This window comes from Marmota marmota, unplaced genomic scaffold, assembly GCF_001458135.2.
Source record: "Marmota marmota marmota unplaced genomic scaffold, marMar, whole genome shotgun sequence".
NCBI classification, from domain to species: Eukaryota; Metazoa; Chordata; class Mammalia; order Rodentia; family Sciuridae; genus Marmota; species Marmota marmota.
In genome coordinates, this window is record NW_025999853.1 from 44,240,250 (window position 1) to 44,263,007 (window position 22,758).

The window sequence follows — 22,758 nt, forward strand, 5'->3', positions numbered from 1 at the left end:
AGAGAGAGAGAGAGAGAGAGAGAGAGAGAGAGAGAGAGAGAGAGAATTTTTTAATATATTTTTTAGTTCTCGGCGGACACAACATCTTTGTATGTGGTGCTGAGGAACTCAGGCCACACGCATGCCAGGCGAGCGCGCTACTGCTTGAGCCACATCCCCAGCCCCATGATTGATCACTTCTGAATAAAGTTTTTCTTTACTACAACTTGTAATTTTAGTGACACATATAACGTGGTCATTTGGAAAACTTAAATCAGCTATAAAACAAGAGATTTTAGCTGCAGAAAATTTCAAAATAATACATTTAACAATTGTTTAGTCACAATACCTTCATTCCTAACAGTATTTGTACTGAAAACTTGATGTTTTTACAGCAACTGATATTAATGTTAAAAGGTCATCATCAGAAATAATAAAATTCATTTCTTTATTCAAATGTCTCTATATTATTCTCTGAATAAAATTTTGCTTATAATTAAAACTAAATCAAAATGAAGACATTTTTAGAAAAATTTCAAATTTTAAATCACATACACAAAAGGAAAAAGGGAAAGTCTACCTTTTTTGGGACACTTACTTTGCCTTACTTTCTAATAAAGACACTTTGCCTTACTTTCTAATGAGGATACTTTCAGTTTTATTAAAAGAAGGATAATGTTTAGTTCATTTATCACAGAAAGAATTGCTAATTAGATGGAAAAGCTAAATTTTTTAACATTCCACGGTAGGGCCTAGGACTAAGGCAGGAATAAAGCAGGATAGCTTGACTAAGGAGACAGACTGTAGGTCTGGGAGAAGGAGGAAGCTAATTACCCCTCCTGTTCTCATAAATTGCCTGTGGTGTGGAGGTGACGTAGTGTGAGGTATTTCACAGTATCTGACACTGTCTTCAGATTGAAGCCCAGGTTCCTTCTGGTGTTCCCCCAAAGTCCCTCCCTCCCCATCCTATACATCTTTAGATACACTCAGGAATTCTTCCTAAGAGCTCTCTCCAAGCTCTTTCCTCCCTTGTCTATGAAGGTATTTGCAACTGAATCTTATATTTTATTAAACATTAATATTGTATCTTAACAACCTGGTGGAGAAAAGTAAATTTCAAAAAGAAAAGAACTGTTAAAAGATCTAGAATATTTAATGAATATTCTTTGAAACATTTCAACTCAAGGATCCTTAAAGATATTCAATCTTATTATTAGATGAACTTACTCTCCTATTCTTCAGCCTAGTAAATGCATACCTTTATAGCAAGAATATCAAACTATTTAACTTCTCTAAACTTCAGGGTTTTTTTTTTCTTTTTCAATTTGTTATTTTTAGATACATGTGATAGCAGAATATATTTTGACATATTATACAACATAGAATAACTTGTTCCAATTAGGATCTCATTATTGTGATTATATATGATGTGGAGTTACACTGGTCATATATTCTTACATAAGAATAGGAAAGATATGTCTGATTCATTCTACTATCTTTTGTATTCCCATTCTCCCACTCTTCCCTTCATTTCCCTTTGTATAGTCCAATGAACTTCTAATCTTCCCCTTCCCTTCCCTTGTTGTGAGTTAGCATCCACATATCAGAGAGAACATTATCCCTTTGTTTTTATTATTATTATTATTATTTTTGTGTAAAGTTTTTTGAGTTCTTTGTACATCCTGAAAATTAATGCTCTATCTGAGGTGCTGCTGGTAAATATTTTCTCCCATTCTGTAAGCTCTCTGTTCATGTTCTTGATTGTTTCCTTTGTGGTGAAGATGATTTTTAATTTGACAGTCTCATTTACTGACTCTTGACTTGACTTCTTGCATGCTTTAGGAGTCTTACTGAGGAAGTTTGTTCCTAAGCCGACACAATGGGGTTAGTTTTTCTTCTAGTAGGCACAGAGTCTCTGGTCAATGCCTAGGTCCTTGATCCCCTTTTAATTTTGTACAGGATGAAAGATAGGGTTCAATTTCATTCTACTAATAGGGATTTCCAGTTTTCCCAGCACCATTTGTTGAAGAGGCTATCTTTTCTACAATGTACGCTTATGGCACCTCTGTCTAGTATGAAATAACTTTATTTATGTTGGTATGACTCTATGTCTTCTAAGATTATAACTTATATTTAATTAGGATCCCATTCTTGTGGTTGAACATGATGTGGAGTTTCATTGGTGGTATATTCATATATGAACATAGGAAAGTTATGTCCAATTCATTCTACTGTATTTCCTATTCTCATCCCCCTTCCTTCCTTCCCCTTTGTCTAATTCAGTGAACTTCTGTTCTTCCTCTCTCTGCCCTTATTGCATATTAGCACCCACATAACAAAGAGTACATTTTATCTTTGTTTTCTTGAGGGAGGATTGGCTTATTTAACTTAGCATGATAGTCTCTAGTTCCATTTACCAGCAAACGCCATAATTCCATTTTTTATGGCTGAATAATATTCCATTGTGTATAGGAACATTTTCTTTATTCATTCATCTACTGAAGGGCACCTAGATTGGACACACATTATAGCTATCATGAACGGAGTTGGTATAAATATTGATATAACTGCATCACTATAGTACACTGATTTTAAGTCTTTTGGGTATATACTGAGGAGTGGGATAGGTGGGTCAAATGGTAGTTCCATTCCATATTTTCTGAGGAATCTCCATATTGTTTTCCAGGGTGGCTGCACCAATTTGCAGTTTCACCAGCAATGTATGAGTGTATGTTTTCCACCAAATCCTTGCTAACATTTATTGTTGTTTGTATTTTTGATAATTGCCATTCTGACTGGAGTGAGATGGAATGTCAGTGTAGTTTTGCTTTGCATTTCTCTAATTGCTAGAGATGTTGAATATTCTTTCATATATTTATTAATCGATTGTATTTCTTCTTCTGTGATGTGACTGTTCAGTTATTTTGCCCATTTTTGAATGGATTATTTGTGGGGGTTTTTTTGAGTTCTTTATAGGAAATTCATGCTCTATCTGAGGTACTGGTGGTAAAGATTTTCTCCCATTCTGCTCTTTCTTCATGTTCTTTTCCTTGCTGTGTGAAGAAGCTTTTTAGTTTGATACCATCCCAATTTTTGATTCTTGATTTTACTTCTTGTGCTTTAGGAGTCTTATTGAGGAAGTTGGTTCCTAAGCTGACATGATGGAAAGTTGAGTCTACATTTTTATTTTAGGAGTTGCAGTCTCTCTGGTCTAATGCCTAGGTCCTTGATCCACTCTGGGTTGAGTTTTTAGACTTCAGTTTTTTAATGTATACAGTGAGGAGAATAATATCCTATTACATAGGATTTCTTAAAAAATTTAGAAAAATAATTCTATATAACTTCAAATTATACTCCTTAAATTCTAATGGTAAACAATGGAAAACAGAAAAGAAGCTAAAGAAGGGAGTGTAGATTAATTGGTAGAGCTCCAATGTCCTCACTTCAGTTTCATCAGATAATTTCTCTTTTAATCCTTACATATTGGATTTTATAAGATTTTATTACTTAAAATATCATGGCTAAGATTAAAAATCACTGTTTTTTTATTAAAAACTAATTTCCGTTGGTTCCTCTAAATTTTTCACAATCCAGTAATATATTATTGATGTTAGTAGTAATTTTTAATAAAATGGAACAAAACTAAACTTCTATATATTGAATCATCAGGCATTACGTTAAGTAATAAAAATTTTTACAAATATGTAATCCAACTACCAGAAGAACCTCATAGTCTAAATAAGTATACTATATATATAAAGTACCAAAATGAATAATACAAAAGACATATTTGTAAATCATCATGGAAGGAGAAATTTTTCCTGAAAGTAGAAAAATCAGGGGATATTGACAAATAGAGTAAAGTCTAAGACAAAATATAATATTTGAGTAGGAATTTGAAGAATGAATAATTTGATCTGGTGTGTCTACATGATGGGATGGGATGGATAATTTGAATATTTGGATGATAAAAAGCAATTTTTGCCAGAAGAATGCAGGGAACAGGAAGAAGGGTACATCAGGCAGATAAATTATGTAGGCAAAAGTATAGTAGTATGAAATGGCATACTGTGTTCAAATGTAGTTCAGTTTGGTATTGCCACAGTAAAAAGCATAAGACAAAGTATAATCTAAAGATGCTGCAAGAATAGAGAAGAGGTTAAACCACGAGTAAGTTAAAGTTTCTGAACTTTATAGACATTAAGGAACGAGAAAAGGTATATAAAAGGAAAACAATCAGATTTACATTTTAGAATGAATATTCTGGCACAAATAAGAATGAGTGTGGACATATAAGAGACTGAAAGTAGCAGCATTTGTTAAGAGAATATGAAAGATAAGGGTTGGGAATAGAATAAAGAGATTAACTCAAGAGATGTTTAAAAGAATCAATTGCTGATTATGATTAAAATCTTAAGTTCTCAATATGTTCATTTCTTGGGTTATGCCATTAAAGAAAGACCAAGTTGGGAGATGATACCTACTAGTAAGGGTTGGCAAACTATGGTCCACTTAGTGTGTTATACTGCTAAAAATAGTTTTATGGTAACACAGTCATGCACACTTGTTTATATATTGGCTATGGCTGCTTTCATGCTATTACAAGGGCAGTTACAGTTACAAAGACTTCATGGCCTGTAGAAACTAAAATATTTATTACTTGAACTTCACAGGAAGTCTGCTGACCCAGTTTGTACTATTAACTGCTTTTTTAAAAAAAACATAAATAATTTCTTCTTAACAAGTAGATTATTCATAAGTTCAAGGAAATCAGAAGTTATAGTTACTGACCAGCATGGGTAGAAATGAGAAGAGACAGAAGGTGAAGACAGTAGAACCCACTATATATTACAGGATATTCATTAAAATTTGTGAATCCAACAAGTTTCATGTGTAATATGCTTAAAATAAACATTATTTTTAAATAATACCTGTCCTTGGTATAAGCCAGCATCCTGAATGGTGCTGTCTGGTTTATTCAGTGGTTCAAATGTATTACTCATGTATTTGTTCCACAATCTGGTCTCCTTTTCATCTGGAATATTGAAGATTTTTCTTATTTCCTTTTCAATTGTATCTAGATTTAAGAAGGAAAGATATGTCAATATAATAAATTTTAAAAACATACCATGAAAAGCTAGATGTTTACCTGAATACAAGATCTAACTTTAAAATAAGAATAGAATAGCAAGAACAGATGAACATATATGTGAAAAATATTTAAAGAAAAACACAATAAATACACAAAAAAAGTTTGTAAAACCAGTTGTGGTTTATAGGGAAAAAAAATAATTGTAACTAGGACAAATGATTACTTGAAAAATTAAAGACCTCAAAAGGTAAAAAGTTCATTCACACAACACTAAAGTATAATTTGTTTTACAAGATGGACTTGAATTTTTGATTAATTACAAAATCAAAATATTTTCTGTGGATATGTACAAATTAAAGTATGATTAAAAGATGCTACTAATTTACTACATAAAAATTTAAGAATAATTTATACTACAGAAAATAATTTATAGTTTGAATAGCTAACTAGATCATACAGACACAAAATGAAAAGGAATGTCCCTTGCTTGATGGGAAGTGTGTATTTGTCAAAATTTCTTATATTCAAGGTAAAACTATACATTTTCCTTAATCTTAATTCAAATATTTTTGAGTATTTTTTATACCAGTAGCTTAAGTTGCATAAAATAAGATATAAGATTATCTCTGTATCTGAAGGTACAAATGTAATTATGTTTCAGTACCTATAGTTAAATGAACCTTTTAAGATTTTGAAATAAACGAAAGAAATACTGGACAGTATTATCGCAGCTAATTGGTTAATAACTTGCCTAACAGACTCAAGAAATCTGAATAAAATATTTAATGATATGATGAAATATGGAATAATATAAAATTTAGAATAGTTGGTTAGTTTTGGGAAAACCATTGTTTGTAAAACACTCAACTTCATAATGTATGTTCTTTTAAGAAACTTTAAAAGCTATACCTATTCTACATAAATTTATCCCAATGTTTATATTTATATTCCATTTAGCAGCTAAATTTAGGTAATAGTCTTGTAATCAATGAAATTTTGATAGGGTATTAAATTAGTAGTAAATATTGCAGTGCATCTCAAAACAAAGCACATTAAGCAGAAATTTAAATAATGACATAATATTAAATGAATGATCAGTACTGCTTTCTGTCTTTCTATATATTTTTTCTGTTCTTATTAAAATAGAAATGTGTAAGAAAAACGCATTCATCATCACTATTTTGGATTAAGATTCCAAAATGACACACCTGTATAAATAGTGCTTAGATCAAAAAACAGAACACTATGTTCCCCTTATTCCTATCAAGGGAAAGGAAGAAGCCAAAGAAGTTTCATCTTTCTATAAAAATGAATACATTTCTCCTGACTGCAGAAATAGTTTTTGTTCATTGCAAAAATACTGAAAATACTGACATCTACCAAGAAATAATCACCGTTAACATTCTAATGTCTTTTCCGGACATTTTTTTCTATTACGACATACAGATATTTATGTACATAATATATAGTATATACAATAACACATGGAAATTTCGTCTTCATTAAGTTTTGTAATCTAGTTCTATATAGGGAAAGAACATAAGAGGTACAAGGAATAGCAATCCAAAGGCCTTGAAATGGGAATGTGCTTGGCATGTTTTAGAAGAGAGCAAGGCACATGAAAGTGGCTGAGGTATAATGAATGAGATAGAAATGAAACCTAAAGGTATTTCTGTACATTACATAGAATTTTGTGGGCTATCAGAGAATTTTAATTTCATTCTGAGTAAGAAAGGAAGCCACGGATAAGCTTTGGAGAAATAAGTGAAATGACAGGACTGACATTCTTCATGTTCACTTTTATAGATGGCAGGAGTTTCAAGGGTGGGAGACAAGGCTATGGAAGTAATACAAAACAAAGTGGTAGAAACGTAAGAAGTGTTTAGATTTAAGTGATGAGACAGAGGATGGACTGTAAAGTATTTGAGGGTGAAAAATAAAGGAATCAGAATGATACCAATGTTCTTGACTTTAGCAACCTGAAGAAGCGGCCATTACTGAGTTGAGGAAGAATGAACGGGATTTTGGAGTGAGGGTGAAGAGTTTCACTTTATAAATGATAATTATCTTGAGGATTTTACGAATATACAAGTAAAGATCTGGAGTAGATGAAACTAGAATTAGGAAGAATTAGGGGCAAGACATACAAATTTAAAAGATATTGAAAATACTGATGAATCACCAAGAAAAAGAAAAGAGATCCAAGTACTTAGCATGGAGATACTGATATTTTGAGATCAGGAATATGAAGACAATCTTACAAAGGATTCTCACAAGATGCAGCTAGGAAGAAACTGTGCCCTGTAAACCACAAGAAAATAAAGTGTTTCTAGACAGAAAGTAGTTTACTGTGCTAAATTTTGTTGGCTGGCAGGTTAAGAAGATGGGAGACTCCTAAATTACCATTGAACTTAGAAATAGGGAGGTCATCAGAGACCATGATAGAAGGAATGTCTAGGGAGTGGTAACATTAATGTGACTGGCTAGAGAGAGAATGGGAGCAGATGAGCCAGAAAGCAAGATACAGAAACTGAGATGGGCAAGTACAGTTACATATGACAGCCTAGACAATAACTGTGGGAACTGGTAGCTGAGGTTAAGTGCAAGTCAAGATGACTGCGGTTGAGAATTCCCAGAGATTGAGAGCATTTTTTTTCCATATATTAATTGGATTCTATTAGCCAGTTAATGAAAAGCTACAGAAAGAGGAAATAAACAAATAGGCAATAGAAATAAATTATGACAAACATTTGTAGTAGGAATATTTAATAAGACTGCCAACCAATTTTATTAATAAATTTTACAAAGTATTTTTCAAAAAGTTTTAGAACAAAAATTCTGCTTTTAGTGGTTAGCCTTTAAGAAATATAAAATCTAATTTTATTATCTTACTGGAGCATGTTCACTACCCTAAGACATCAACTTAGGGAGAAAAATATTCAAAGGCAAGTATTTTAAACCCTTATATGGCAGATTATTTAGTTTTTGACTATGGCTTCTATCATTCTACTATAAATCAATATAGACAGTATTAGCTGAAAACAGAACATTTATTAATTTAGTGATAATGAAAGCCAGAAAATTATATGTTTTTAAAAAAATAAAACTTGTGGCACTAGGTGATTAACCCAGAGGCACTCTATCACTAAGCTACATCCTCATCCCTTTTCATTTTTGAGAAAGGGTCTCACCAAGTTGCAGAGGCTGGGCTTGGACTTGTCTTCTTACCTCAGTCTCCTGAGCGGCTGGGATTACAAGTGTGTACCAGAAATTATATTTCTTAATCCTATTTATATAATTAATGTAACCATTTCATGTACATGACTTTTTTGATCATTTTCAACCAAGATTTTTAAAAAGGGAAAATTCCATTCATTTTTATTATCCAAAACATGTTTCAAAACTCATGTTCTTTAGAAAAGTAAAAATCAGTCCAATTAAAATGAACATTATTTTACCATGCACAAACTGTGTAAGGTACCAGTTAAGAAGAAGATTTTCAGATAAGAGCCCTGGTTAATGAAATTAAAAACTGGCTCTCCCAGGGCTGAGGTTGTGGCTCAGCAGTAGAGTGCCCGCCTAGCACATGCGGGGCACTAAATTCCATCCTCAGCACCACATAAAAATAAAATAAAGGTATTGTGTCCAACTACAACTAAAAAAAAAAAAAAAAAAAAAAATGGCTCTCCCATTTGCTATCAGGGTGAACTGAAGTAGATGAAAGCCTAAGCTTCATCATGTTTAACATGAGGCTTTATGGTTGTTAAGGTTCAAATAACAGCATTCCTGAAAAGTGCCTAAAACCATATTAAGTGTTCAATAGCTGTTATGTTGTATGATAACTATAACTATAGAAGCCTCTAAAATGCCTGGTTCAATTAACTTTAATTTTTGCAGAACTTTTTAAACTAAAACCTATCGTAAAAAATTGAGAGTTAGCAGACATACATATGCATTGATATTTTATACTCTGATACTTCTCATTCAATTCTATTTACTCTCAAAACTGTCTAAAAAGACACCAAAGTAATGACTGCCAGTTGGAAAAACATTGATCTAACAGGATAAGAATTTGTATAGAAAATTTAAGTTCATATTCAATTTTAAGAAATATATTCAATGTATGAGGCATGTTGAAAAGTAGAATATTTCAGACTGCTGATTAAAATCTATACTAGTTCATAAAGTTTTTGGAGCAGAGATCCTTTACAAATTGAATTTCTCCCTGACAAATTCTTACTTGGTACTTAACATGAGAACTATAAAATGCTTGTTATGAATTCAGAAATTAAACCATTTACTAATTTTCATAAAGTTAAAACATTAAGTAAATCAACTAAAATAACATTTCTTATGGTTTCATTTCTAATTTTCCTGTTAAACTATTTAGATACTTTAACAAGAAAAGTATGTAAATATGAAACTATCTATAGTCTTACCAAGTTGCAGAGGCTGGGCTTGGATGTATGTAAATATGTAAATATTATGTATGTAAATATGAAACTATGAAGAAAATATCAAACTTTAAAAATATCTAGAAAACTTTATCAACTAATTTTAGAAATAGCTTCTCATTTATATTCCAATTGGCTGCAAATTGCAGGGATTAGTTTCTGAATTAATTTTAATGAACAAATTTTATTAGAAAGACAGATTCTGATTGTGCACAGATCACCACAATTAACATAATTTTCACAATTTGAAAACATCTAGTTCTTAATATGTAGTAATGTTTTATTATCTTAAATATATTCTAAAAATCTGGGAACTCAAAATGTGAAATAACTTATCCATAATAAATTATAATGAGTTTACTGAAATTCAACCTTGAACTTATAAATGTTCCAGCTAAATAAAGATGGGAGAATAAAGAATTCATGATATAATATTTTATTTGGTAAAAATATTAGAATTAATGTTTTGAAGAATGTTACTATTTCATAAAATATATAGGTTAAAAGTACTTTCCTGCTATGAAATTGAAAGTGGTAAAAGCCAAATGACCTCACCAGCTAAGCAAGCACTGTAACAGGGAGCTACATCCCAGCCCTTATTTACTTTAATGTTCTTAATGATAGGTTCGGATAAGGTAATCTTATTCAGTGTTATAATTAATAAATGTGCTAATCTCTCTTCCATGCCGAGTTCTACATGTCATGTATCCTTCTCCATTGTTTATATTTTCCAAAAAGATCAATATTATCACCACTAATCTTGTTTTATAAAATCATTATTTAAAATGAAACAATCATTTTTTGTATTTTTTATTTTGACTTATAGTTTATAAAAGTACTGTAATTTTTATTAAATTCACAATAATTTATTTTTTAAACTTTATTGAATGTATTCTTGATTTTAAAATAAAACATGGCTGTTTAAATAGAATGAAAAATTTGTATATTTTAAATATATATAAAGATATATAAAGATAAGGAAAGAAATAAAATCCACTGATATTTGTGATTATGATTCCCTAAGTTATTCATTCACAACAAAAATATCAATGTGTCATAATAATGTTAAGCCTGTTGCTTTAACTACTAAATTGTATTTAGAATACAAAATAAATTGAGAGAAAAATGGAAATAGGCCATTGCCATTTTCACTGCTACTTAACCAAATTTTTATTTAAAGTTCTACTTTAATTTACATTTTATAGAAGACATGACATATATTTTTAAGTACTAAGTTAAAAAAATAACCATATGATTTTTTTAGAGCAAAGTGACACAAATGTTAAGCAAAGTGACACAAATGTTAATAAGCTCATTAAACAAATGGAAAACAAGAGTAAGAAATAATAAATAATTCATCTCCAAGCTAAGATATATTGTGTTAAGGTTAAGAATCTGTGATGTTTATGAATAAGTCCTTAAAATGGTTATCATTCAGTTGCATATAAAAAGAGAATTATAACTAAATATCTAATAGCAATGGTTTAAAAAGAGATAGGATCTTGGGGCTGGAATTGTAACTCAGCAGTAGAACGCTTGCCTTGTACACGTGAGGCACTGCAGTAGATTCCCAGCACCACATATAAATAAGCAAAATAAAGAATCAACAACTTAAAAAAAAAAAAAAGTTAAAAAAAAAAAGAGATAGGATCTTGCATTACCTATTGTGTCAGCTTTGCTAAATCTTCGAGTTACAACATTGTTCATGTTTCCATTTTCACAGAGCTTCAGTTCTGTGAGGTACACTTCCACTTTGCAGTGCTTCACAAACATACCCTGTTCAACCACCTAAAAGAATGGGAACAAATCAGTTTCACCTATATCAAAATATTTCATTCTTAAAGCAATATATTTCTCTAAAAAGGCTTTAGAAAAAAGCTGCAGATATCTAATGGAAATCAATTAACTATTAAAACTTGTCAATATAAAACAAAAGATACTATTATAGCTGAAAGTTAAAAAACACATTTTTGGAAATTTTAGCAAAATATGAATAATTATGATTTAAAACATTGTGAAAGGCAGCCTACTGGTTTTTAAAGAAACTTTGGTACACTATAAACAGTGAATACATTTAGTTTTTATGATTAGAAAGTTTACCCAAAATGACTGCATGTATTTTTTTCTCTAGATAATACGTGTCAGTATACAAATGCACCTCTGATTAAAGACACAAACATATATCTAGCTTTTAGTAGTAATCCCCAAACAGAAAACCTTTAAAAAGTTTTATACAATTTAAACAACTGCTATATTATTACTCTGTATGTTAAAATAAATATTTTAAAATGGTAACTCAAAATTACTGCTGCCAAAATACTCGGCTATTGCTCTGTAACTGATATGTTAGTTTCATTCTAAAATGACTTTCTTTGACCTTTACATGCATGCTTAGTAATTCTATGCAATTGATTTTTTTTTTTTTTAAAAAGAAGCTGTCACACATGCAAGCAATAAAGTATAAAGAGAGAAAATATTTATATATTAGGGTCACCTTTTAAATATGTATAATTCCTTTTGATCTTCTAAAGGTTAACTGTAGGATTTCAGTCATGAATACTGTTTCTGAAAATAGTAATAGGCCTGATATGTGATACATTAGACAAATATGGTGAAAGGGAGGCTCCAAAATAACTTAGATGTACTCACAAGCTGACATCAATTCAATATGTGACTTACAAATTCATTTTTCACTTTCAGGGAATCTGTTTTCAGCTCAAAAAATTAAAAGAGTGTAGCTATTATTTACTGTATAATCTAATATGAATTTTTACACTGTCATATTAAATTCTCTTAATCATGTTACAAATTTCTAAAACAGATTATGGCCTACATCTCTCCCTCTGTTAATAAACTTAATTCATTTTATAAAATTAATAAATTATTATTTTATAAAATTAATAATTTTATAAGACTACTGGTAGCTATATTTAAGTAGAGAAAAACTAGGAATCATATTTGATTCTTATCAAACAGAAATTTTGGCTCTGGGACTCGATATCTGAGTAAAATCCTAAAATAGTATTACTTACTAAACATTTTTGGATTGCTAAAACTGAGGTAAACTGCAGGCCTCATTTATATTTAAAAAACAAAAACAAAAAAAAAGAGAGAAATAGGATAAATAAAAAAATAAGAAAACCCCTCATTAGGAGTTACACTGAGGAATCTATTTTACAAATAAGCACAGGTTTTTATTTTTTGTTTTTAATTGAGAATCAATTTTGAGAATACTAATAGATATTTTTTCTGAAAAGAACCTAGTCACTGAATTGTCAGAAAGTCATTGGAAAATCTATAAAAGCAGCCGGGCATGGTAGCTCATACTTTTAATCCCAGCAACTTCAGAATTTGAAGCAGGAGGTCACCAAGTTCAAGGCCAGCCAGGGGAACTTAGTGAAACCTTATCTCAAAATAAAAATATAAAGGGCTGAGGATGTAGTGGTAGAGCACCCCTGAGTTCAATGCTCTGTCTAAACTTCTCACAGTATTCAAGGCCCTTTAGGTTTTCATTAATATTCATAAAGTCTTATAGCTTCTACCTACTGCTCACCTCCAAAGTCATCACATTTCAATTTTTGATATGTCAGCACCCTACACCTAGGTACCAAAATCAACATCAGTTATCTTTTGCTGCATAAAAAACTGCCTTGAGACTTAGCAGATTAATCCAGCAACATTTTCTCATGTCACTTCTAAGGGTCAAGAATCTGGGAGCAGTTTAGCTGGGTTGATCTGGTTTGGGATTTCTCATGAGGTTTCTGTAAAAACTGTGGGCTGGGGCTTTAATCATCTGAAAACTCAACTAGGCCCAGACAATCCACTTCCAAGCTTACAACTTAGGCCTCCTTCCTCTTTATTAGCATAGATCTCAGTTACTCACCATAGGTTTTCTGAGTGACCTTGCCATATGCAGTTGAATTCCCCCAAGTGAGATATGAGAACTAAAGTGCATGCACACTCAAGATGTAAGCTGCAGTGTCTTTTATAACCTAATCTTGAAGTAATATACCATTGGTTCTCTATATACCAACGGTCACACAAACATCATACAACACGGAAGGGAACCCAAAGATGTAGATATGAGGAGTTGAAGAATATAGGGGGTCATTTTAGAAACTTCTATAAGTTACATAGTTTTATATATATTTTCAACTTCATAATAAATTATTAATGTTTTAAACAATTCATACTAACATTTATTCACAATATTTACTACAAGTCTGCTGATAAAAAAAATCCTATCAGCTTAAATTTATCTGAAAATGGCTCCTTTCCCTTTCATTTCCAAATGATTCTTTCCATAATCACAGAATTCTATTCTGGAGTTGCTACTGTTAGGAATTATATTTCTCCATTTTCAACATTTTTTATTAGGTATGATTTTGTTAATATATTCTCAGGTTGGATTCACAGCATTTCTTGTGTGTTAAACTAATTCACTGTATTCCATGTATTCTTTACTTTTGTCTAAATTTTCCATTCTTTTGCCTAATTTCTAGATTGTATATGGTCCACTGACATTATCATTTAGTCTACAAATTCTCATTTACTTAGCATAATATCCAAATACTAAGTTCAATATTTTTTCATATTTTCAGTTTTAGAATTACATCTGGTTGTTAATCTTACCCTACTTTTCAATTATTGCCCTTTTTTGAGAATAACACATGTAGTTTAAAGTTTCTGTCTAATAACTCCATTAATTGGATTTCTTATGGGTCTGTTTCTTTCTTTCTTTTTTTTTTTTAAAGAGAGAGGGAATTTTAATATTTATTTATTTTTTAGTTTTCGGCGGACACAACATCTTTGTTTGTATGTGGTGCTGAGGATCGAACCCTGGCTGCATGCATGCCAGGCGAGCGCGCTACCGCTTGAGCCACATCCCCAACCCTTATGGGTCTGTTTCTATTGCTTATTGTTTTTCTTGGATTTTGGTCCTAGTGTATTTTCTTGTTTATATGTTTTCATAGTAGCTTGTTATTAAAATTAAGTGTCCAAATTTCTAAGTGAAACATTTTAGAGATTATTTGAGGCCTGAGAAGATGTGTAACTTTGTTTCTGCATAATAACTAAGACTATTACCAACTCTAGATTCTTTAAGTAATCATTCTATAATTCCAAGTTGAACTTTCTACTCTCTAAGGGCAGTCTGTTTACTTCAAGTGAAGTTCACCTGCATCAGTCACATGGGTATAATAAAAATGTCAATTCCTACATTTAGTGATTCAATTTTGGGGGAAGATTCATCTTTAATAAGGGCTCAAGCAGTTTTGTGCAAATTAAAGTTTGAAAACTATTTTTCAGGTTCAGGGAATTCCAGTCACCTTATTAAAAATAAAAGTAGGGTCTTCTAATAGACTTCTCAAATTTCTTTCTTTTTACTTATGAATTTTTTTAATTTATTATTTTATTTTTTTCTCACTTTAATTTGCTTATCAAACAAATTTTAAGAAATATCAGTAAGGCCTCTTTTAAAGAGTAATGGCCAAAGATGTCACTTTTATCACTCCAAAAAATTAACAATAAAAGAGAGTAATGAAAATAAGAATAAAAATGAGTAATGGCAATGAAACTGTTAGGTGACCTGGTACCACAGTAAAAACTTGTAGGATATAATATGATACATGTATAAGGAAAAAAAATAATATAGTTTAATACATTTGAAGATATTTTGGTCACAGATTTTCCTTTATCCTGGGAAATAAGTTCTTTTAGAATGGTTACACAGCTAAATAGGCAATCTTTCAATTGGTCAAAACACTCAATTCTCCAGGAATGATAAAGCACCTAGACTAATCTCTATTTATATAAATTATCAATACAAATGTAAGGTTAGCTAATTTATCTTGAGTATTTGGTATTCTAATATAGGAATAACCTCACTTTCATAACTCTCATTAGTTGCAAAAAAAGGAAAATTGGCAATTTTTAATATTTCTGGACTACAATTATGAAACTTTAAAATAAAGATATGAAGCTGGGTGTGGTGATACATGCCTGTAATCCCAGAGGCTTGGGAGGCTGAGGCAGTAAGATCTCAAGTTCAAAGCCAGCCTTAGTGATTTAGCAAAGACCTAAGCACTGAGGATGTGCCTCATTAGGTAACACTTCTGGTTCAATCACCAGTACCCCCCAAATAAAAAATATAAAGATACAAAAAAAAAAATCTACATTTTTAAATTGGAAGATTTTTATTTGCAAAAAAAAAAAAAAAGTAGTGCAGTACAGAAAATGGAGNTTGAAAAAAAAAAAAAAAAAGTAGTGCAGTACAGAAAATGGAGTTAGGCTGCCTGAGTTTGTATACTGGTGTACTTTCTACCCTGGCCCCTTCTAACTTTTGGTCTTCATTCCCTCACCTATAAAGTGGGAATATTACTTACAGAGTTTTCCATAAGGATTATTTATTAAAAAAGTAATGTCCTTAGAAGAGTGAATAGCATACAGTAAATCCTTTATATGTGTTAGCTGTTGTATCATTTTTATAATACAATGTAGACTAACATTTTGCTAGACCTTTTTGCCAGAGTAAGTGATGAGGCTTCATAGTACATTGTATTAACAATAAGATGTATGGGCTGCGGTTGTGGCTCAGTGGTACAGTGCTCATCTAGCATGTGTGAGGCCCTGGGTTCAATCCTCAGCACCACATAAAAAAATTAACAAAATAAAGGCATTGTGTCCAACTACAACTAAAAAATACATATTAAAAAAAACCAATAAAATGTGAATTATTTTAAGAAAACTAACAATTAAGTTATTCTCAGATGTACCTTTCGTGCTATTGGCTCCTGACCTTCCATCAATGTGTACCAGCTGACAAGTTTATTCCAGCCCTCAGTTGGCAACAGTATGTAATCCAATTCATCAATAAGATGTTCCTTAAGTGACTGGGCATCACCATCTGTGAAATGAAAAATAAACTCAATACATAAACAAAGCAATAGTTTTTTACCCTAGTATTCTGATTATACATATCACACATTATTTAGACTCATGAAGACTACTTTGAAGTATATAAAAGAGAGAACTCCAAAAAAAAAGCACTGGAGCAGTTCAAATTCCACTGTTGCTTGAAAAGTTTTCAATGTGTATGATTAGTCAGTTTTCTAAAAATGTAATTTTTCATCCATTAGGCTTTAAAATATACTCACATAATTATTAGCCAAGATACCTGAAAGAAGAATGTAATATTTTGAGCATCAAAGAATCTCCACATGGTTCATTTTATCATTAATGAATGAAGGAAATTCAGAAACAAGTAAATAACCTTTTACAATGATTCCAAGACAAATGGGCTATGAACTATAATAGAAATCACAAAGAGGTATCTTGTGAACCGTCTCATTATCCCAGAAGGCTCAGATTCTTCCCAAGATCTAAAATGGTGAGTTATTCTGACATGCTTCCAATGTTGTGATCTACTTTCAATTTTTTAGTTAAAACAAAAAATTAAATGCAGGGCAGCCAAATCTAGAAGCAATTTCCTAAGTTGTAGCTACCTCACAATCCTAATCTGGGACTCATTTATTAATTGGTCATTTGAATTTCTAAAGTACAGAAATAACTCACTGGGTTTTAGCTAACTTAAAGGAGATTTTCTTATTCTGAATTAGTCTTAATTAATAGATATGGGGGGCAATACTGTTCTTGGCAGCATTTCAATAATAAAAGTGTATTAGACCTAATAAGGTCTAATGATTGAATCAACAAGCAAGAAAAATGAAGATGTAAACAGAATGTCACTTACTCAGAATTAATCTGTAGTCACAACGTTTCTAAACTTTGAGAAAACTCTGAATCTTATGAATTTCAAGAGCAGATATAAACCAAGTATTAATTTTTTAGCTCAGGTTTTATTTAATCATTTATTTGGTTGATGAAAAGATTTTATTTTGTTGATGAAAAGATTTTATAATACATTTCCAAAAACTCTCTGAAGGTAAAAGAAATATAGTCTTACTAGGCATCATGTACTATGAGACATACTACCACTCAAAAAGGAAATATCTGTCAATTTCAAAACAGCCCTATAAGAGAGATATCTCTAATATTAAAGATTAGAATATATACTCAGGGATATTGAGTAATTTACCCAAAGTAATTATAGGAAATTACATATACTGTAAAATTCTTTTTTAAACAGATACTATAAAATGTTTTCTTTCAGAAAATCAAGTTATCTCAGTTAATTTTCAAAGTAACAGTATGAAGAAGGTATCTCCATTTTAATTAGAAAATAGATTCAGGGATGTAGATTTAGGGATGACAAAAATCACACACCGAGAAAACTGCAGAGACTCAATTAAAACATAAATTTGTTTACTGAATACCCATTTACACAGCATTATAATACACTGCCTTGAAAAAAACTTAGAAAGTTTTAAAATTATGTGCCAGAATCTAATAAGTAATTCATATCTAATAGAATAAAATAATCAACTCATTTTCAGGAGAGAACACATTTAAACTAAATACAGAATTGATATTTGCTGTGTCTCTGTATACTGATATATAACTGCAATACAATATACTATACATTTAAAAAATAGTTTGGTAAGTTTTGATGTTATCAAAATAAGTGTGAAATCATCACCACTAGCAAAATTATGAAAATCTCTCTTAACCCCAAGTTTGTGGCTCTTTATCATTTCTTCTTCCTGCCCATCTTGTTCTAAGAAAACTGATCTGTTTTACAACTCAGACTAACTTGCATTTTCTAGAATCATACATAAAAACAATATGTCCTTTTTTGCTTTTTGTCAAGTTGTTATTATTTTGAGATCATCCATATTTTTACCTATCAACAGTTCATTCTTTCCTAAATGCTGAGTAGGATTTCATTATATGGATATACTATCATTTGTTTATCCCAGTGTTGATAGGCATTTGAAATTGTTCACAATTTTTTTAATTACAAATAACACTGTGTGAACATTCATGTACAATTTTTAATACAGATAAATGCTTTTATTTCTCTTGGGTAAATGCCTGAGTAGAATGAATGCATACTATGGTAAATGTATGTTTAACTTGGAATTTCACTTGCTTTTTATTGTTGTCAACATTTTGTAAGGGTCAGTCTTTTAAATTCTAGTCACATTAATGCATGTGTAGTAGTACCATACTGTGCATTTGTTTTGTGGTGCTGGGGATCAAACCCAAGGACTCAAGCATGCTAGGCAGGCACTCTACTACTGAGCTATATCTCCAGGCTCCCTTGTTGTGGTTTTAATTTTCATTCCTTTAATAATAATGAGGCTGAGCATCTTTGTATGTGCTTTTTTAAAACTTTAACCCTTGTTTGGTAAAGCATTTGTTTGAATCATTTGCCTACCTTTCCCACTGTGCTATATGTTTTCTTCAAAGTGAGTTTTATTCCATTGTGATAAGAGAACATAAATTTTGTATGATTTGAATGCTTTTAACTTTACTGAGACAGGTTTTATGGCCCAGAATACAGTCTATCTTGGTAAATATTCTGAATATATACCTGAAAAAAACTTTTATTCTGCTATTTTTCAGTGGCATGTTCTATAATGTCAACCAAATCAAGTTGAAACAAGCAAGTTACTGACTCCTTTTGCTTTGTTCTTAACTTCTGAAATCCAAACTATGCTAGGTCAGTCAGCGTTACTCAATTTTTCTTTGGGACTTAAGGATCTGTATATCTATTTTCCTTCCCAGATTCTCTTTTCTTCCTCCTTCAGAAATTGCTATAATGCATATATTAGTTTGCTTGATGGTGTCCCATAAATTCCTCAGGTTTTCTTTACTTTTTCATTCTTTTTGTTTCTCTGGTGGAATAATTTTAAATGATAAGTCTTCAAGTTTGTCAATTTTTCTACTGGATTAAGTCTGTCTTTGAAGAACTCTATCGAATATTTCAGTTATTGTATTCTTTAGCTTTAAAATTAGTTTGGTTCTTCTATATAATTTCTATCTCTTGGTTGATATTTTCATTTTCCTAACTCTGTTGTTCTCTGCAACTCACTGCACTTCTTCTAGACAACTGCTTTGGATTCTGTCATGCAGATCTCCATTTCTGGAAATTTACTTTGCTTCTTTCTGTCATTTTTCCCTGATGCTTTTTCTTTTTTTTAATGTGTTGTGTGTGGTGGGGCAGGGGTGTCAAGGATTGAATTTAGGGTTGTTTAACTATTGAGTCACATCCCCAGCTTTGTTTTGTTTTTTATTTTGAGACAGGTATCATTAAGTCCTGAGGGTCTTGGTAAACTGAACTCGTAATCCTCCTGCCTCAGCCCCCAGAGTCACTGGGATTACAAGTATGTGCCTGATTCAGCTTCCCTGATTCTTTATATTCCTTGTAGTTTTGCATTTGGTGTTTGTGTAACTAAAAAAAAAAACCCCAACCACCCCTTCTTAGTCTTTATGGATTAGCTTTGACAGGAAAATACCTTCAGGGATCAGTGAGAACTTTTTCTTTGGATATGTCTTTTCTGTACCAGAATATGTAAATTCCTAATTGTAACTATTCATTGATTTCTTTTTATTCTATGAACCCATAATCTCTTCCTCCCTCTGATAACTGACTACCATACCACAGGTCAAAATAATATAAAGGCATACTCCACTCCTCTTCCCTAGGGGATAATCCCCAGGGAATGTTCTGCATATTCTCCCAACATTGTAGAGCTATCACACCTGAAGCAAGTTACTGACTCCTTTTGCTTTGTTCTTAACTTCTGGAATCCAAACTATGCTGGGTCAGTCAGGCATAGTGAAACAAGCAGAAACTAGCCCTGTAGCTACTGAACTAAGTGGCAGGATGCTCCACTCTTCTCCTTTCCTGGCAGAAGACTCAGGTTCTAAGCCTTCTCTCAACCTCACAGAGACTTCTGACTGCAGCAACCACCCACACCTTTTCTTTTGTTAACTGCCCTCAGGTATCAGAACTATTCTCCTGGGCAGCACACTGAAAAGTGGGATGTTAAACCTGAACTTTCCTTTTTCTTTCCCCCAAAGGAAGATGTCCTGCACCAACACAGTCTCTCTCTTGTTCTAACAGGCCAGCTTGGAGGAAGAGTCCATGTAAATAAAATAAAATTATTCTTCTTTCCTGTTTCAATATTTTTGTTTTCAGTTTTATGCTCATCTGGAGTATTGTAACTTTACTGGATCTGGTTTTCCCATAAAGATGTTCTGGTCCATATGCCACTGTTAAATCAGTGTTTCTGTGGGGGAACAAGGGATGGAACTTTCTATTCTACTATATTATTGATATCATTCCTCATCATATTATTTAAATTATGCCCTTAGGAAGGTAGATATTAGGGATAATTAAGTCTCTTGATGAATTGTCCCATCCCATTCAGCATTATGAAGTGACCATCTATCTCTGGTAATGTGTTTTTGTTCTGAAACTTACTATTTGGTATTAATATGGCCACTTCAGTTTTCTTTTGATAGTGTTAGCACGAGCATTAATTTTCTACTGCTTCATAATAAATTACCACAGTGGTTTAAAACAACACTCACAGTTCTGTGGGTCAGCAGTTTAGGTGGGCTCAAGTTCAGGTGGGCTCTGTCCTTAAGGTTTCATGAAGCTGAAGTCAAGATTGTCACCTGTGTTTAGGCTCTTATCTAAAGGCATAGGGAAAAATTCTGTCTTCAAACCCATTCAGGTTGTTGACAGAATTTATTTACTAATGGTTGCATGTTTGAGATCACCATTTCTTTGCTGGCTGTCTTGTTCCTACAGACCAGCAACGATGCACTGAGTCTTTTTTTTTTTTTTTTGCTTTGAATTTAACTACTTCTGACACAACCAGAAAAAATTCTCTGCTTTTAAGGGCATATGTGATTAGATAAAGCTCACTTGGGATAATCTCCCCTCTGCCTTATAATCAATCATGGGAGTGATATCCTATTTACAAGTTCCATCTATTCAAAGGGCAGAGGATTATACCAGACAGTTGTTGGAGGTCAGTCTTATCAGCATGGCACATTTTTTTTTCTGACTTTTTTCTTTTTTAGGTCTTAACTTTTTAATCTAATCTTATGGTCCCTACCTTTAATTAGGTTGTTTACAATCAGTGTGATCATTCACAGAGCTGTGTTTAAATCTATGACCTTTATTTGTTTTGCACTTGTCTCATCTGTTTTTTGTCCACTTTTTGGAGGGAGGTTTTTTTTTGTTTGTTTTTTAAGATATTTCTTCTCACCGTGGGTCATATTTTCCTGCTTCTTTGCATACTGGGAAATATTTGGTTGAATCCAAGACATTATAAATATTATATTATACGCTGGATATTTTTGTATTACCATAAATATTCCTTTATCCAAAAATTTGCTTAAGTTACTTGGAAACAGTTTGATGCTTTCAGTTTAGCAGTGCAAGAGAATTAATTTCACCCAATTGTAAGGATAAAACTGTTCTCAGTAGTTTACACTGTGAATTATTAGGTTTTTCACTGGCTGCTGGGCATACCATTATTTTTGGTCCTAAATCCTGAGTGTTCCCTCAGATTCTTTTGGATGGTTCTTTTCCTGGCCTTAACAGCTTCCTCATACACATATGCAGATCAATAGTCAGTTAAAAGACAGAAGACAGATCCTCTGCAGATCTCTAGGTCTCTCTCTTAGAGATGTTCATTCTTCCCTGGTCTTCCTGAACTCAAATTTTGTCTCTTTAACTAAGGGATACTTTGAGAGTCTTATTGGGTTTCTCCTTTCTGTGCTGCCTCCTGGAAATTTTCAATATAGAAAGCTGAAAGTAATTAACTCACCTGATTTTTACATCTCTCAGGGATCACCGTTTTTAGGTGCTTGATAACCAATGTTCTGAGAATCACTATCTCATTTATTTTTTGTCAGAAGGGTAAGTTTGAAGTTTCTTCATTTTGGCCAGAAATGGAAGTTCTGGTACTTACGTTTCACTCCCTTTAAATGTAATGAGATACAGAGGGGCTGGCAAGTGATGAGGGTGTAGAAGGATAATGCAAAAATCCAAGAAGGTAAACATATACTGATTCTCTCAACTTAAAAAAAAAAAAAAAAAAAGTTTCCTATACTATAGGAAAAATACATGTGATATATATCATTTTCCTTTACAACTTAATGAAGAAAATAATGACCTTTGAGAAGTCCAGAGTTATCAATGGGTCCAGGATATACATTTTGATCTCCCATCTGGTATTTGTCCCAACTGTCAAAGCCAACATATTTTTTCCACTGTTTGAACCAGCGACTATCGACTAGGTACCTAGAAAA

At 31.9% G+C, this 22,758-nt stretch overlaps 1 protein-coding gene across 9 annotated transcripts in view; it reads right to left on the reverse strand.

Moving 5' to 3' along the window:
- The window catches only part of Usp15 (ubiquitin specific peptidase 15), a 116,233-nt gene that overhangs the window by 64,332 nt on the left and 29,143 nt on the right, over positions 1–22,758 (reverse strand). For 7 of the 9 annotated variants that reach the window (XR_007348738.1, XM_015483068.2, XM_015483067.2 and 4 more), the window contains exons 2-5: positions 22,623–22,750; positions 16,299–16,429; positions 11,187–11,313; positions 4,911–5,056 (exon numbers count right to left, since the gene is read on the reverse strand). Coding sequence is in view for 7 of the 9 variants with exons in the window: in XM_015483068.2 (XP_015338554.1) it covers positions 4,911–5,056; positions 11,187–11,313; positions 16,299–16,429; positions 22,623–22,750 (532 nt within the window). In the remaining 2 variants the exon portion in view is untranslated. Of the gene's footprint in view, positions 1–4,910; positions 5,057–11,186; positions 11,314–12,019; positions 12,103–16,298; positions 16,430–22,622; positions 22,751–22,758 lie in introns of those variants that run through there. The other 2 variants (XM_048805953.1, XM_048805966.1) reach the window with 2 other exon arrangements.